At 34.2% G+C, this 17,768-nt stretch overlaps 3 protein-coding genes across 3 annotated transcripts; all 3 read right to left on the bottom strand.

Annotated features, from left to right (window-relative positions):
- Positions 1–303: 303 nt before the first annotated feature.
- LOC139525037 (protein FAM98B-like) lies at positions 304–732 on the bottom strand. The gene has a single exon (XM_071320215.1). It carries the CDS (start codon positions 730–732, stop codon positions 304–306), a length of 429 nt encoding a protein of 142 aa, XP_071176316.1.
- A 4,324-nt stretch (positions 733–5,056) lies between these two features.
- LOC139522367 (rRNA 2'-O-methyltransferase fibrillarin-like) lies at positions 5,057–9,717 on the bottom strand. The gene is made up of 2 exons (XM_071315894.1): positions 9,626–9,717; positions 5,057–5,538 (listed from the first exon to the last, which is right to left on the bottom strand). Exon 2 carries the CDS (start codon positions 5,527–5,529, stop codon positions 5,098–5,100), a length of 432 nt encoding a protein of 143 aa, XP_071171995.1. The 5' UTR covers positions 5,530–5,538; positions 9,626–9,717; the 3' UTR covers positions 5,057–5,097.
- A 3,540-nt stretch (positions 9,718–13,257) lies between these two features.
- Positions 13,258–17,553, bottom strand: LOC139525036 (eggshell protein 1-like). Its single transcript, XM_071320214.1, has 2 exons — positions 17,373–17,553; positions 13,258–13,562 (listed from the first exon to the last, which is right to left on the bottom strand). The coding sequence occupies exons 1-2, from the start codon at positions 17,551–17,553 to the stop codon at positions 13,258–13,260; spliced, it is 486 nt and encodes a 161-aa protein (XP_071176315.1).
- Between the last annotated feature and the right edge of the window lie 215 nt (positions 17,554–17,768).

The raw sequence follows: 17,768 nt of genomic DNA, 5'->3' as shown, positions 1-17,768 counted from the left end.
ATCCATCACTCTTTTTACAAGATCTGGTAGTGTTATAAGGGTGCCTATCCTATTTACAGCAATTAATACATTATATCCCCACGTTATTTACATATTATTTAAATTTCGCATATCAATCAATATTTGAAGATGATATAGAAATCTAGTCACTCACAGAAAACATGTAAGGTATACACAGTTAAATTACTACAATCTGCGTTTCTAACTAAATGCAACACAGTATTGCGATTAAAAAAGGAAAACTCTGACATAAAAACAAAACATATGATATTTGAAGTTTTATTCCCTTTAAAATTTAAATAACTAAAAACGTCTAAATCCACCAGCATATCCTAGTGATCCTCTATACTGACCCCCGCCTCGTCCTAGTCCTCGAATTTGTCCTCGTCCCCTAACTTGTCCTCTCCCTCGAACTTGTCCTCTTCCTTCAAAATTTCCTCTCCCTCTACCCCCGATGTTTTGTCCTCCTCGTCTTCTACCTTTATTATTTAATCTGCCTTTACCTCCTTTTCGAAATCCTTTTCTACCTCCTCTTTTACCTCCTCTTCCACCTCCTTTTATGATAATTTTTGTATTAATATCGCCACCTCTACCACCAGGTGCTTGATCACCACCACCGCCTCCGCCTCCGCCTCCGCCTCCAGTTATGTCGACATTTACTTGGGCAGTTACTGAATTGAGGTTAAATACAACAGATATTGAAGCTATCACAATAATGATTGAACCATTCATAATCCTTCACTGAAAAACAAATCAACGACATTAGGGGTCCAACTTCCTTTATACCTAACTGATTTGAAAACGTTCGTTAAATATACAAATTGTCAGTGTGCATTGTGAGAGATCGTATTTTATATCGAGCAGGATATGGATTGGTGGATTTCGTGTTGCTCGTCTTTAGTTTTCTTTCCTGGGTTTTGTATATTGATGTGAGTCTTTTTGTCGTTTTTCTGTCTTGACCATTGTACTATTGCATTGTCTGTTTATTTATCCATTTAGTATATCCCTTCTCTTTTTTTAAGGCCAATCAGGCGTCATTCAGTTTTAAGAAGCAAATACATATGTCTAAATTTGCTACTCGTAAGTGAAAATCGATAACGTATTTTATGAATTGTTATGTCACTGATCAAAGATTTAGGAATTCGCCAGTTCCCCAATATTTGTTAACATCCGTATATTCTTAATCATTGCTAATGTGCAAAGTATGAAATCGTCATTTTTTTTCGTTTAAAAAAAAAATGTTTATAATTGATTCTTTGTCCTGTACTGTCTACTAATTTCTGGTTTTTCTTAACTAGACTTAACTATATCTTACATTATAATCCTATGCCGGTCCCCCTTTAGCGTATGCTCAGTTGTTGATTATTTAACGTGATTGCTCGTTTCATTCACATTCAATAATAAAATTTTAACAACTGATTTTTTATTTGATCTATAGGTTTTCAGCAAAAACATATGTACATGCAGGCTTTATCGCTTTGCAAGGAAATATTCTTGTCTTCAGACCAATATCCTTGTGGTTAAATCTATGTAATCTAGCATCAGCACTAAATCAGAAAGCTCTCACCCTCCTTGTCTAAAGTGTTCGATAGAGAATGAATTTTATTGTAGCTTCAAACTCGGTATGCACTTTTGTCTTATATAAATGTATAAGTTTTGGTTGACTACATCTCTTTAATGTTCGTCTTGAATACTAGTTTGCACGAAACAGTTGTCACTAATCATTAATCCAAACTTTCTAGCAATCAAACCTTCGAAGAAACTTTTACTAAAACATGTTTCATTTTTCATTTTTTTTCAAATTTGACTTCAATTTCAATGTAAAACAAGGATTGAATTTTCTCTATTTCCATTTTGAAGGTTCTACACAAAGTCACAGGGGTGAATCATGAAAGTCGATGACAACTAGTATGAATCTCCTTTCAATATAACTCTCTATTTATCTCTAGAATCGTCATGCTTAAATTTTATTCCAATTGATACACATACAGTCATACTAATTATACATACCCAAATATGCGTATGAAATTGTTTTTCTATGAACGACGTTTATATCGTTTATCTGTTTTCCAACCAACAATCCAATTATCAATTTCGAGTAATACTGTAAGTGGTAACACTTGTACCTGTATTATAACGTTAGAATAGTCCAACCAATACTTTGTGTTTGTTTATAGATTTTATTGGAGACAAAATGACGGTCCAGTTTGACATTTAACCTGGTTTGTTGTAATTTGAGACAGCCTATTTATTAAGTGAATGGATAAACGACGTGGTTATGTCGAGGGAGCATAAAAAAATAGTGACGTGGTGATCCGAATGGGTCGGTAAATACCCCAATTTTCCCAAGAGTAGGAAGGAACGGTTGACTGATATTGATTCACAGAACCCCAATCCAATTCATCTGCAACTACAATTTTATAATTGTTATTGTTTTATGGTTTTGAAAAGCTTCCCATTTTTATATAATTTTCTTTGAAGTGAATCCCATTCTTACATAGAAATTTCTAAAATTAAAGGCCTTGATGATTGGACAGGTTGAACATATTTTACTGTTCGAAATAACCTCGAGGTCGTCGATTCACAAGTTCAGATAAACAGTTTGAACACTAACGTCTTAATGAGCACACGTTATTGTTTTCTTCCAATTCTGAAGTGATATACATATATATTTCCGTATAAAAAGACGGAAATATTGACTGATGCTGGTTATCACTCGATATGAGATCGTAGAAATTTAGTGTAAACAATTGTATTACCTGCCTTGCAAGCACACGTTATTATGCATCCGTCGTGTCGATTTGAATGAATTATAATAATAACTAAATATTACAGTTTCTTGACTTTGATTAACTGTTTACAAAACTTTTGAATTTTTGAAATACTAAGGCTTTTCTACCTCAGGCATAGATTACCTAGCTGTATTTGGCATAACTGTTAGGAAATTTGGTCCTCAATGCTCTTCAACTTCGTACTTTATTTGCATGGCCTTTTTAATTTTTTTGATTCGAGCGTAACTGATGAGTCTTTTGTAGACGAAACGTGCGTCTGGCGTAAATACAAAATTTAATCCTGGTATCTATGAAGAGTTTATTGAACAGGCACAAAGTAATGTATGCACACTTTGGACACGGTCCTCAGTTTTGTTTATTACTTTATCTTCCAAATTCGATTTAAAGAGATATAAGCATCGGTATTAACAGATTAACTACTGATGCCAAACATAAAACATGTTTTTTAGCGCTCAACCCAATATTGAATGTTGGATACCTTGATGAATTTGACTCAATAGTTAGAGTAAATTAATCTTAACTTAAGTTAACTAATTAAGTGTATTTGTATGCAATAGTTTTCACAATTGATTACCGTTCAAAATATACACTTCACCCTCTACATATAGCCTAACCAAATAGATTCACAGTTCTTCCATCAAACGACAGATTTTTAAGTTTATCCCTGACCCCATCTTCCATCAACAATTCAAACCAATTTAGTAAAATAATTTTTCTCCTTAAATATAATCCATTTCACCACAGTTTCAATTGAACATTTATACATGAAGTAAAAACATTACACATTCTTGTAAACTATAACAATTGAATGATGTTATTCTTCTTACATAACATATTTGTCCGACAACCGTTCACCCTTAGAGTCTAGGTTCATTTGCCTTCTTTTTAAAATAAAACATTTCTTAGTAAACGCATATGATATTTTGATTTTTTAATTCTAATTACACCTTATATAAGAATGCCAGCTTTTGATTGGCTGATAGCCAGTGTATTTTTCGCATATTCTAACATTTTTTCCTCATTTCAAACGAATCTGACTGTTTTTCATCACTGCCGGTGAATATGCCTCAAATACCATGGTATTTGCCATTTTGGATATTCATTTTTTACCCTCGCGAGCATCTTCCCGCCAATTTTTTTCGGATATGACGTTACATAAAGACAGCGCGAACGCGTATAAGTACATGTATAGTTCCCGCGGTATATTTTATGAGAGTACTTGTCCTCAAATAAATATTTCCTTTTCCTTGTACAGAGAGTTTAAATTAAAATTTATTCGGTGTAATTAAACAGATATATCATGTTATGGAGGGGTATTTGCAAAAAATGCAAGTCTTGGGACAAAATTTCCCTTGCCTAGCGGCTCGGGAAATTTAAGTCCCTCGACTTGTATTTTTCGCAAATAGCCCTCCATAACATGATATATCTGTTCAATATCCATGTACCTGGGGTCAAATTACAGGGCGGGGAGATAAAATCCTATAGTGCGTGCAGAGAGAGTGCAACACTACCACTCTCTGTATTTTAAAGAATCGTTACAACATCTTTGATGTTCTGTAATTTGGAAGGCAGATGTCCTTATTCCCTTTCACAAGTAAGTCCTGGTCGACTTACCTTGCAGAGTATACCTATTGAATTTATAGTTCCATTCTTGAGCATGCATAGAACATTTGGCACTAGACATTATGCAAACATCAATGAATAAATCGTGTATCATAAAACAAACATAACAAAATAAGGAACTATCTATTCAATTTTAAAGCAAATACTAACAGAATTATCTATAGGTCAGAAAGAATTGGTTACTTTTGAATTTATGATAAACAAAGTACTATGATAAATAAGAGATGTGGGTTGATTGCCAATTGCAACGAAACTACTATTCAGCAGAGTCATAATGACGTAGATACAATGGTTATAAGTAACCTTACAATACAGCCTTCAAAAATGAACAAAACCCATATTTTATACATGTAGTCTGTAATATAAAGCCCTAAACATGATAAAATGGGAAATAATGTAAACCAGAAAATTGATTGTATGAAGTAATGACAAATACATTTACGAAAAGAAAATATGATAAACAGCAACCAATGACAATTAGCTTAAAAGAAACTGTGTAATACTCTTTTGAGATGCTTTTGGTATTGATCCAAGGTGGAAGGTTTCCTGACTGACTGGTTGTTTATCAAGTCTTGCTAGGGAGTGTAATTGCTATATGTAAGTGATTGTTAAAAGCACGACTCGGCCATAGAAACAAAACATACGATATTTGTAAATTTATTGTCTTTGGATATTTAAATAATTAAAATCGTCTAAACCTGGGCCCAACAGGATTTCCCAGTAATCTTCTAACTTGTCTTCTTAGACCTCTTATTAGTTGTCTTCTTCCTCCAAGTTGTCCTCTCCCTACAACTTGTCCTCTCCCTCTAACCTGTCCTCTCCCTCTGCCCCCGATTTGATTTCCCCGTCTCCCACCTTGATTATTTAATCTGCCTTGGACGGCTCTTCCACCTCCTCTTCTGTCCCCTCGTCTTCCTCCTTTCCAACCTCCTCTACCACTTCCTTTTATGATAATCTTAGTATTAATATCACCACCTCTTCCACCTGGAGCTTGATCACCACCTCCGCCGCCACCACCGCCACCATTAATGTTGACATTAACTTGAGCAGTAACAGAGTTGAGGTAATACACAATAGATATTGAAGCTATCACAATAATGATTGAACAATTCATAACCCTTCACTGAAAAAAAAATTCAACAGAACTGATGAGACATAAGGGAAATCTCACATTATAACTTGAACTGATTTGAAAACATGTCTGAAGTATACACATTTACAATGGACATTATGAAAGATTGTTTTAGTTTTTCTTTCTATTTGCTGTACCAAGTCAGGAATATGACAGTTGTTACCCAATTGTTTGATGTGTTTGATCTTTTGATGTTGCCATTTGATTAGGGACTTTCCGTTTTGATTTTACCTCGGAGTTCAGCATTTTTGTGATTTTACTTTTTATTGCTTTGATATATGATATGACATCTAGTAGAAGTATATAGGCAAATATTTCGGATATCACATGTTGAACAGGATATGTTTACCCTTCCTGAGATCATCCCAGTTTGTTTTTTTTTGTGTGGTTCGTGTTGTTAAGTCTTTAGTTTTTTATGATGTGTTTTTTAACTGTTGTGTGTCTGTTTGTCGTTTTTTTTCATGTTTGACCATTTGTGTTATCTGCTCTTTGGTAGGGTTGTTGTCTCTTTGACATATTCCCAATTTCCATTCTCAATTCTATCTTTTTATTTTCAACTAATGAGTTTGGTTATCCCCTTTAAGCTCTCTTTTAAGTCTACCCAGGCGTCATTCAATTTTAACAGATCAACTACACGGAGCTTAATTTGCTACCAGTAAGGGAACTTTAACTATTTTATATATTGTTGTGCTTCTAACTCCGTGAATTGTTTTTCATAAATAGGAATTCTTAAAAGTAAAGGCCTTGATGAGTAGACAGACTAGACATGTGTTTATTGTTTACTATAACATAACCTCGGAAATTGGTCACCGCTTCACAAGTTTACTCTTTTCCATGGTAAATACTCTATTATCTTTCAAAATACGGATGATTGTTATGTACAAGGTTCATGGCTTATAACTTTGTATTTGAAATTAGATAGACAGTAATAAAAGAACATTCAGTATAATATATTAAATAACACATATCTGAGAGGGGGATAGAGCAGATAATTACCCCTTCGAAAAGACACTGCCAACCTTGGCTTCGCCAAAACCAATTTGGTAAAATATTTCTTTTACTTGAAAATAATCCCATTTCCCTTAATTTAAACATTCATTCAATTTGATTCATAAAGTAAAAATATTACACATACTAGTAACCTATAACCATGAAATAGGTTTTATTTTTCAAACATTACATGTTTGCCCGACAACCGTTCGCTCACAGAGTAAGCTAACCCTGGCTTCATTTGCCCTCTTTTTAAAATAAAACATTTTTTTAGTAAATGCATATGGTATTTGGATTTTTGAATTCATATAAACGTATCATGAACGTGGGGTCAGAATGAGGAGGATTAAATCCGATGCTTCGTGCAGAGATAGTGCCTGACATATGTATGATAAAGATCCGTTGCAACAACTTTGAGGTTCTGTAAGTTTCAAGACAGTTGGCAGTCCTAGTCTTCCTTCCCCACTTCATCCTGGTCATCCTACCTAATGTATTTATTGTTCACGTTCTTAACAATGGAATATTTACCATTGGACATAATGCAAATAGCAATCAATAAATCATGTACAGAGTAACCTGTGTTATCCGACACACTGGGGGACCAGAAAAAAATAAAGCAGGTCGTCGGAGTAGTCAGGTTTTTTCTGCAAGGATATGCATATTTTAGGACCATGAAAATTTGTCGGTTAAAGCAAGATGTTGGAATACTCAGGTGTCGGATTAGGCAGGTTACACTGTTTAATGATATCAACACAACAAAATGAGGGACTATTAACTTTGAGGAGGGGTTATGTTTTTTTTTTATTCTAAAAGTGTATTTTGAACCATGCATGCATCAAATTATTTGTTGTTTTGTAATGCAAAGTTGAAATGTTAATGTTAATATATAAAAAAAAACGTGGTATGATGGCCACCAAGATTACTATCCAGCAGAGTCATAATGACGTAAAATCTAGGATAATAAGTGACCGTACAGTACAGCCTTCAACAATGAATAAAACCCAAACTGGACACAAGTATTCTGCTATAAAAAGGCCCAAACATTACAAAATGTGAAAATATTTCAAACCATAAAATTAACGGTCTGAAATTATGAACAATGAATTAGCGTAAAATAAATATGAGAGACAACAATCAATGATAATAATTGAATAACAGACTCCTGACTTGGGACAGGCACAAAAAGAATGTGACGGGGTTAAACATGTTTTCGTGCATTCTTTTTGTACATTAATTAGGCCATTAGTTTTCTCGTTTGAATTTATTTACATTTGTCATTTCGGGGCCTTTTATAGCTGACTACTATGCGGTATGGGCTTTGTTCATTGTTGAAAGCCGTATGGTGACCTAAAGTTGGTAATTTCTTTGTCATTTGGTCTCATGTGAAGAGTTGTCTCATTGGCAGTCATACCACATCTTCTTTTTTATATTAACTAAATATATTTTTCATCATCATTTAAACATGTTGAATAGAAGATTGTCTTTCATAAATAATGTATAAAGACAATTATTAAGGAATCAGGCTATGAAATATATCCCCAAACCATCTAATACCTCTACATCATGTTTTTAATGTTGCTTTCAAAAACAAGTGCTTTGACAGAAAATAACGCTTAAGCATCCAGCATAACTTACAAAAATGTATGTTACTCATTTGGATTCATATAAACGTCTTGGTTGATTAATACAAAATTCCCTTGAGACTTTCTACATTACATTTATAATTTCCTGTTGTTTTTCAGTGAAGCGGGGGTGTCCCATTTCCAAAGAATAAAATGACAAATATAAATCATAATGTAACATTTCATGGTATATTCAGAATTATGAACTTTGAAAATTCTGCAGTATTATTTCTTCAATAGTCCAGTAGACATAACATATATAGAATGTTTGACCTCATCTGAATTTCCAAAAATATAAGTAAGACTTTCAGGAGTTTAATAAATTAAACATCTTTACTCGAAGCTATTTTCATCAGATTTTTTGGTGCTGTCCTAAATATAAGGTTAATGATATATTATAGAGTGCTGACTCGGCGTAAAACAACTAGCAATCAATCATTACCCAGTAATGTAGGCAAATTGTTTGTTAAACATTTAACTTAAAAAAAGTAACTTTGCAATGCTCTTCAAGTTTGAGATGTTTTTGATATTGATTCAATTTGTAAAGGTCAAAGATTCCCTGATCCTGATTGTATATCCATTCTTAAGCTTGCTAGGATGTTTATTCTGAGGTTGCAGTATTTTCATAAACAAGTCGTATTGTGGGATTTTCAAATAGCACTGGATCTCTATAATTATCGCACCAGACTTATAATACATTCCATTATAAAATATATTATATAGGAAAAAAAGATCATTGGGAGAACCAAGTTCTTTATACGTACACAAATGTATTAGAATTTTGGAGTATATACGCTTGGATAGTGACCCCTCTTTCTCTAAATATTTTTTTTAATTTTGTTTTTAGTTAATGTGATATTTTAACTTATTTTGTGTATTCTTGCTCTTTTCTATACGATATTACAATAACAGTAGTTTATAAATTTTGACCCTGGAAAACAATGATAGAGGGTCAAAATTTACGTTACTTGTTGGTTAATTGATAGCTTTTAATTTTATCAGTTTTTTTGGACTTCCCTATTTGAATTTGCCTTGGAGTTTTTTTTTTTTTTTTTTTTTTTATATAAACAACTATCATCATTGTAATATCGTTTATAAAAGCGCAAGAACACATTAAATAAGTGAAAATAAGGTTAAATTTTCACAGAATATATTCTTAGATAAAATACAACAAAAATAAGTATTAAGACAAGGGGTCCATAATCACCGAGCGCCTGTGATTTTAAACGTCGTTTGCATTTACCAAATTCATTTGCATATTTTAGTATGTATACTTAATATGTCTTTGTGTACGTATCTGTTCTCGTGGTAAAAATGTTCACTTTATCATAAAAGCGTGAAACAAATTTAATCTTCGATATCACATTGTTTTGACGCTCATGTAAGTTACTACAGCCTATTTTTATATTCTTGATAAAATGTGTAGAAAGAATCATTAATTATAATACAAAAAACACAATATTTACCTGGTTCACCAATGGTCGGTCGTTCACGTCTGAACTAATAACAAACAAGTGCGAGGAAATAAATTAATGTCAAATCCATCACAAGGAAATACAACATGATTACTGCCAACGTCAACAAATAATAAATACATGTTCATTACATGTCACCATCATAACTATAAGGAAATCATCATAGTAAGATGGATTTGTGACGTGGAAATTCATTCATATAGGCGGATCCAGGGGGGGTGCTGGGGGCCCGGGCCCCCCTTTCCTAGGAAAAATTTGGTTGATTATATAGGGAATCACTGAAGCATGACTGGAGGGACCCCCCCCCTTAGGAAAAGTTCTGGATCCGCCACTGATTCATACCCCAAATCAATCAACAATATTTGCCAGTTGTTCATTTGAAGTTGACCATATAAAAATGATATGTGTTCACCAGAATCCAAATAATATGGATTCAAGAAACTATAGATCACCGCACGGCCTTCAACAATGAGCAAAACCAGTATCATATCGTCAGCTATATGAATAAACATGAATACATGATAAACTGGTAAGTAATTCTGACGAGGAAACCCACGGTCTGTGTTATGTAAAAAATAATAAACGAAAAACAAATATGAAAGACAGCAACCAACGACTATCCCTAAATTACAGTATCCTTACTTTTGAACGCACATATAGAATCTGGTACGGTTAACTATTTTTGTGTGTAAAAACAAAAAACGTAGAACAAAGATGACAGACACGAACAAACAACAGTCCCTGAATAAAAGACTCCTTACTTTAGGACAGGCACATATAAAATGTTGCGGGGTTAAACATGTTTGTGAGCGCTCAAATCTCCCTTCCCTGGGAATTGTGTTTTAGACAGTTTTTGATTGTTCTGTTCAAGTAATCATTTTGAGCTCTTTGGCATTTCAGATTAGTGGCTTTCCATACTTCTCTAATGTACCGTAAGAAGGTTATTCCAGAGACACGTGATCTGAGCTCGAAAATCATAGTATATACTTATATTTGTGGCTTTTCGTACTTCTCTAATGTACCTGATGAAGGTTAGTACAGAAAAAAGTGATGTGCGCGCGAAAATCATAGTATACAGTTACATTTGTGGCCTTCCATAAATCTGTAATGTACCTGACGAAGGCTAGTACAGAAACACGTGATGTGCGAAAATCATTTGCCTCTAGAACCATATTTCTTTAATGAATTTTAGCCTTATCGATCATTTAAGGCATCTTTAACCGATATCCTAGGAATTATCACTCAAGGACAAAAATATGCATTGAATATTCCATAGATTTTTTTCCATAGCGACGTCACACCACATCTTACAATTGTGTATTACGTAATACTATGTGGACTTGACCTTCTTTTCGAGCTAAGTTTTGTTAACATTTGAAAACGTGCTATGTATAAACCGAGGGGATGAAGTTAGGGTTGTTTTGGGAATAAGGAAAAGTAGGTTAAAATCGGAAAATATTATTTTTACTGTTGTAAAATGTCTGAAAACTTGAAATGTTGAAATTATTGCATGCTTGAAGCTAGTTTTTATTTTGTCCTTGAATTACCGACAAATAGAAAACATGTGCGATTTTGCGAACTTCTTTATTTTTTATCCACGCGCATTCCTATCGAGAACTGATTACTATCGAGAACAAATGACTATATATATGTACACGATACAGTTACGTTTCTGGTATAATCCGTTAAGCCCCAGTCACACTAAACCACGATCGCACCACGCTTACCGCGATCGAAAAATAAATTCAGATCGTGGTGAGGTCGCGGTATGAGCGGCATGAAACTGTTATTTTTTGTCGTTTCACGATGCTGCTACGTCCTCATTACGCTTCTACAACGATCCCGCTACAATTATACCACGTTCTCACCGCGCTTATTTTGCGACCTCACTACGCTCATCAAGATCTTTCTACGCTCATCACGTTGTCACTACGACCACACCAAGAGCTATACAATTGCAACACGATCTCAACATCATCTTACCACGCTTCTACTGCGATTATAGCACTTTCTTACCACAATTATACTAAGTTCGAACCGCGATCTCTACTAAGTTCACAGCAATAACGCCAACCACGTGTTCCAAATCAATAGAGTTCCATTCCTTCTATTTCTGATTAATACGTAGATTTCTCGGAAACAATACAGTCATGCCACCAAAATTTACTAGAACACGTGGGCGTGGTGGTAGGGGTTGATGAAGATGCAGAGGGAGATCTGATAGTAACGAATTCTGATCAAGTAGAGATGTCGGACCGACCAATCCAACCTAAATTACAACCTATTGCTGGTCCATAATGCTCAAATGACGATATTTTAATGAACGATATCAGATATGACACAGATGTGTCAATAGATATAGGAAGATGTGGTATGAGTGCCAATGAGACAACTCTCTATCCAAGTAACAATTTATAAAAGTAAACCATTAAAGGGCAAGGTACCGTGCCTTCAACACGGAGCCTTGGCTCACACCGAACAGCAAGCTATAAAGGGCCCAACAAATTAGTGTAAAACCATTCAAACGGGAAAACCAACGGTCTATTCTATATAAAAACGAGAAGCATGGTCTAGCCGTTAGAGAAAATGGACAAGAAGTCCTAATTACATACCGACAAACAAAACATGGAGAGATTTAATATATTTTATGTGAAAATGACAATGAGAATGATGGTCGTAGTATAAACGTGGTTAGGTCGTAAGAAGGGGACGGCAAGGGCGTGCTAGAATCGTACTATGGTCGTGAACAGCGTGGTATAGTCAAAGTGGAAGCGTAGTTGGGTCGCGGTGAAAGCGTGATGGTCGTAGTGAGGTCGTAATAACGTCGCTGTGAGATCGTAGCGCAGTCTCTCCAAATAGAATCACGCTTTCGCTACGCTCTCGCTATGACGGTACAGCGACCTTTGCGATCTTACTACGATCTTATTGCGCTCTCAATACGCTTCTCCTACGACCTTATTTCACCGTGATCGCACCACGATTGTTTTAAACATGTTCAAAGTTGGCCACGCTCATCACTATCTTGAAGACCACACCACGACCGTGATACGACCATACTGCGATCTTCACGATCGTACTACGATCATCAAATTTTGCATTTTTTTCACAGACCGTAGTGCGATCGTGGCCTAGTGGGGACTGCGGTAAAACGGAATTATATAGAACAACTTGATGTGATTCCACTTCGTACAATTTTGCAAATCTGATAATGTTCCGTTTAAAAATATGAAACATCGTTGTACACAAAAATGTAGTGAACATTATTTTTATTTCTTTGATTTTTTTATGAAAATGTTTTCTTACAAGTTAAAAAAATAATATAAAATCCGTAATTTCTGAACATCTTCGAATACCTATCAACAGTCCTTTTGATGTCGGTCAAATTATGTCGTTTAGCGCTTACATAACGTGGCAGAATATGATTGGAAGATCGAAAGCAATAACTGTGCCAAAAAAAAAACAACAGCAAATAAAAAAAAAAAAAAAAAAGAAACCGTACAAAAAAACACAACAAAAAACAACAAAAACAATTTAAAGCTTTATCAGTATCTACACCAATTTATCAAAATTTTGTAATTTAAAGTCATACACGGGTGACCTTTTCATTGTTGACTTCACTACTTTCAACCTCTCCCTCTTCCTTTACCTTTACCACGTCCATTTCCTCTACCATTTCCTCTACTAATTCCTCTTCCATTTCCTCTTCCGTTTCCTCTTCCATTCCCTCTTTGATTACCTCTTCCGCCTTGATTATTACCTCCACCACGAAGGAATCTGCCACCTCCGTTTATTCTTATGTTTGTAATTATATCTCCTCCTCTTCCGCCTGGACCGCCACCGCCTCCCCCACCTCCTCCGCCGCCACCAGTAATGTCGACATTAAATTGAGCCATGATAGAAGTAATGTAAAATATGATACATATTGCAACTATCAAAAGATTGGAAATCCTCATCTTAGCTTACTGAAAAAAAAATAACATAAAAAGATGCAGTAGTAGTAAACATTTCATCATTTTCTATAAATTAAGCTGCTAGTCTTAATCAATGCTACATGTACATGCATTCTTATTGTATTTTATTACTTGTTCAGATAGATACTGTTGCAGTTGCTTACCGATGTTAGAATCTCATAAATTGTCATAAAAGATTAAAAATCAAGGTAGTAAACAAAAATTTAGAGAATCGCATTATTAACACAATGAGAAAGACAGTACCATATTCGTCAACAGGGTAAGCGTCTCCTGCTCTGCATTCTCCCAATATGTAAGTCCGCGCATATAAATGAGTATAAGCTGTCTAAAGTTTATGTCCTTAAATGCTGTATGTGGATTCTTTTCAATAGGGTTACCTTCTATTTAAACATTAAAAAACTACACTTTAATTTGGTTTTTCCCCCTTTTTAGTAGTTCCTACGTATATAGTTTATGAGTCTTTTAGGTTTTGGACAATTAGATCATTCCGAAGTACTGTACACTATGTTTAACAATTTGACCAGCCGCTGCAATATCGCACTATACAAAAACATTGCAAAATAGTAGAACATTATCGAATAAACAAACATACGAACATTACATAAAAAAAAATCATTTTTAAGTAATGCTATATTATGAAATACATTTTAATTTATAGTAAAAAAGTCAAATTGTATTAAAGACGTCTGACTTAGTGTTTATGACTCTATGTTGCCCTTAAAATGTTCTTTCTAAAAACAATGTTTGTATAATTGCCAACATTCAACTATTCACCGGAGACCACTTAACGAGGATGTAAATAACAATAGATCACGGTACGACCTTCAACAGCGCACTAAGCCGATACCATATAGCAAATATTAAAAGGAATAGTCTGAAACATAATATATAAACATTTGAAAAGATATCACCAACAGTTGGGTCTGTGCTTGAAACAATTAAACATGTAACACATTGATGACAAGTCAACCACTTTTGACTAGGTATACTCATTCCACATAATTGTCTTCATTTTAATATATAAATATGGCGGTGTAAAACACATTTTGTGCACATGTTAATTTTGTCGTTGAGTTGCTTTATCATTGACGGTACGACCTTCAACAACGCACAAAGCCCATACCATATAGCAAATATTAAAAGGAATAGTCTGAAACATAATATATAAACATTTGAAAAGATATCACCAACAGTTGGGTCTGTGCTTGAAACAATTAAACATGTAACACATTGATGACAAGTTAACCACTTCTGACTAGGTATACGCATAATCATTCCACATAATTATCTTCATTTTAATATATAAATATGGCGGTGTAAAACAGATTTTGTGCACATGTTAATTTTGTCGTTGAGTTGCTTTATCATTCACGTATACCCAAAGGAGTAAGTTTTGTGTTGTAGTTTCAGTTTGGGTCTAATTTTTAATTATTCTAAACAGTTTTTAGCATAATTTATTTGTGATCGTTACTAAAGGTCCACAAAGGTTTTGGGGCAACTCTTGGTCACAGACTATTTTGTATCCTAGGTAATGGCCAAGAGTTTACTCAAGCTTTTAGGTCCAAACAATGCACAAAATCATCGTTAAAACTATAAATCCAAACACTGCTTATATTAAAGCCAAACATGTATCATCTTACAAATTTCAAGTAGTCTTCAAGCTGCGCTCGCACGGGTTTGTACTCGTGTGTACTAGTTGGCTGGGTCAAAACGTGTCTTCTTTATCTACTCCCCCTTTTTTTACTAATGCGTGTCATTAATAAGAAAAAGGGCCAGCAATTTAATTGAACTGATTTATATTTAAATTCATCTAGAAAAATAAACGGATTATGTTCATTGTTAATTTTTGTGTATACATTTCAATACATAAATGTGTAAAACATACCTTAAAATTGTTGACACCTCAGTTAAAATAATCTAATGGTGAAATGAGTGAAACATTTATTGTTTATGTACCTCAGTATGATGTATTTAAACTGTTCACATTTTTTAATGTCAAAACTAGGAGAGTGACAAAACTTAATGAATTCCAAATGATATCAGGGTTAAACGAGCGATCATAGTATGTAACATAATAATATAAAGTACTCTATTTCACTTTAGATTTATGTCAGTGTCCCTGGATTCAAAACGTCAAGGAACAAAAAGACTGTTGCTTTTTTGTCAATCTCCGAAAGACGTTGTCCTGTGATTATACAGGACAAACACCATAATGTATTTAAAATTCGTCTTAAAATAGCAAAGTCATGTTAGATCTACAATTTTAAATTAGCCAATTTTTTTTCTTTTATTAGTGAGAATCGAACCCCTGCATCTGAAACATAAGGGCAACACCGCTTACACAGGGCTTAATTACGACCACTGGAACAACAAGGTTATAATCAACATAGATTAGGCCGTTATTTTTCTCGTTTGAATTGTTTTACATTGTCATTTCGGGGCCTTTTAAATTATATCCGACTATGCGGTATTGGTTTGGCTTATTGTTGAAGGACGTACGGTGACCTATAGTTGTTAATTTCTGTGTCATATGGTCTCTTGTTTGTTATATAGCTTTCGTTCATCTTGTATTTTGTAACGCATTTAACTAGGGTTGTGACACAGTGTATAATGTACCGTAGCAAGTAGTTGGTATACATTGCAGATCAGCTGTGTTTGTCTATCGTAACGGATGATCAATTTACTGTACTTTGCCGTCACACCAAATGGATATATAGATGTACGGTTTTGATTGGTTGCCTTATAATTTTGCTAAAGTTCTATTGGGTACAATGAGATTTTAAATTAGGTATATGACCCGGACAGGAGAAACTACTTACTACGGCATATAAGGAACAATATTACCGTACCGACCCGAGTCGACCAATAGTTATTATCAGTTAAGGGCATACGATACAGTTTTGATCCTGATTTACATTTACTTTTTACCTGATTAAATCAAATATGTAATAAAAAATGTACCTTCATGTGCTACTTTTTGAGTAAAATGAGGTCGAAATTTTGTATATTTGCTCAAAATTCGGATTTGTGGCCGTATTATCCATTTCGAAACAAAGACGTAACTTTTTTGTTTTAAAAGATAAACACAATTTGTTTTTTGTTAAATAATATGTAATTTCTGTATGTTGTAAGTATCCTAAAAATTTATGCATTTTTTTATTCAGAAATAACTCATATTTATCAAATGTTCATGAATTGAGAAAAAAACGATATTTTTTGCTATATATTTTTTTTATCAAAATTAAAAAAATTGCACTATTTACGTTTTAGATGAAAATTGGCACACACCATCTTCTTACGTAAACAAACCAAATGGCATTTTAAAAAAGAGGGGTCCATGAACTCGTTTTCAAGTTAAATAAGTTTGAGTGATAAAAATTAGTCGAAAACTGAATATTTTCCCGATAAGTCATAGATGATGTCGCGAAAATAACAACTTACGTTAGCAACGTCATTACCTCCGCTGTAACTGTATTGTATGCCATTAAACGAGACAGAACACAATTGAATACTGACGTTTGATAGAAAGAGACTGAAAGAAGATCGAACGCAATGAATGTGTATAAATGCCTAAGAATTCAGTCTAAAAGCACTAAAACACCCCCTAACAATAAAACTAATCGAAACAACAGTCAATTAACCACAAAGCAACCACAAAACAATAGAGCACTTTATTTAGTTTCTACAGGAATTCATTTAAAGTACAAAATAAGTCATTTCTAATCTTGACTGACCTCGTCGCTTTCAACCAAAGCCTCTTCCTTTACCTTTACCACGTCCTTTTCCTTTTCCTTTTCCACCTTGATTATTACCTCCACCACGAAAGAATCTTCCCCCTCCATTGATTCTTATGTTTGTAATTACATCTCCTCCTCTTCCGCCTGGAGCACCACCGCCTCCTCCGCCACCGCCGCCGCCACCAGAAATGTCGACATTTAATTGAGCCATGATAGAAGTTATGTAAAAAAAGAAACAGACTATAGCAGTTAAAAGATTGGAAATCCTCATCCTAGCTTAAACTGAAAAAAAATATATAAAAAGATGCAGTAGTTGTAAATATGCATGAACAGTTGAGAATAATGTTTACATGTAGATAAATTAGTGATCTCGTCCAAGTTGAAAATGTCAACAATTAGTGTGTCGAGATCTTAAGCTGTCAAACT

This window comes from Mytilus edulis, chromosome 5 (genome assembly GCF_963676685.1).
Source record: "Mytilus edulis chromosome 5, xbMytEdul2.2, whole genome shotgun sequence".
In the NCBI taxonomy this organism is placed as follows: domain Eukaryota; kingdom Metazoa; phylum Mollusca; class Bivalvia; order Mytilida; family Mytilidae; genus Mytilus; species Mytilus edulis.
The sequence above is the reverse complement of the archived record's forward strand: the minus strand, read 5'-3'. Positions and strand labels throughout refer to the sequence as shown.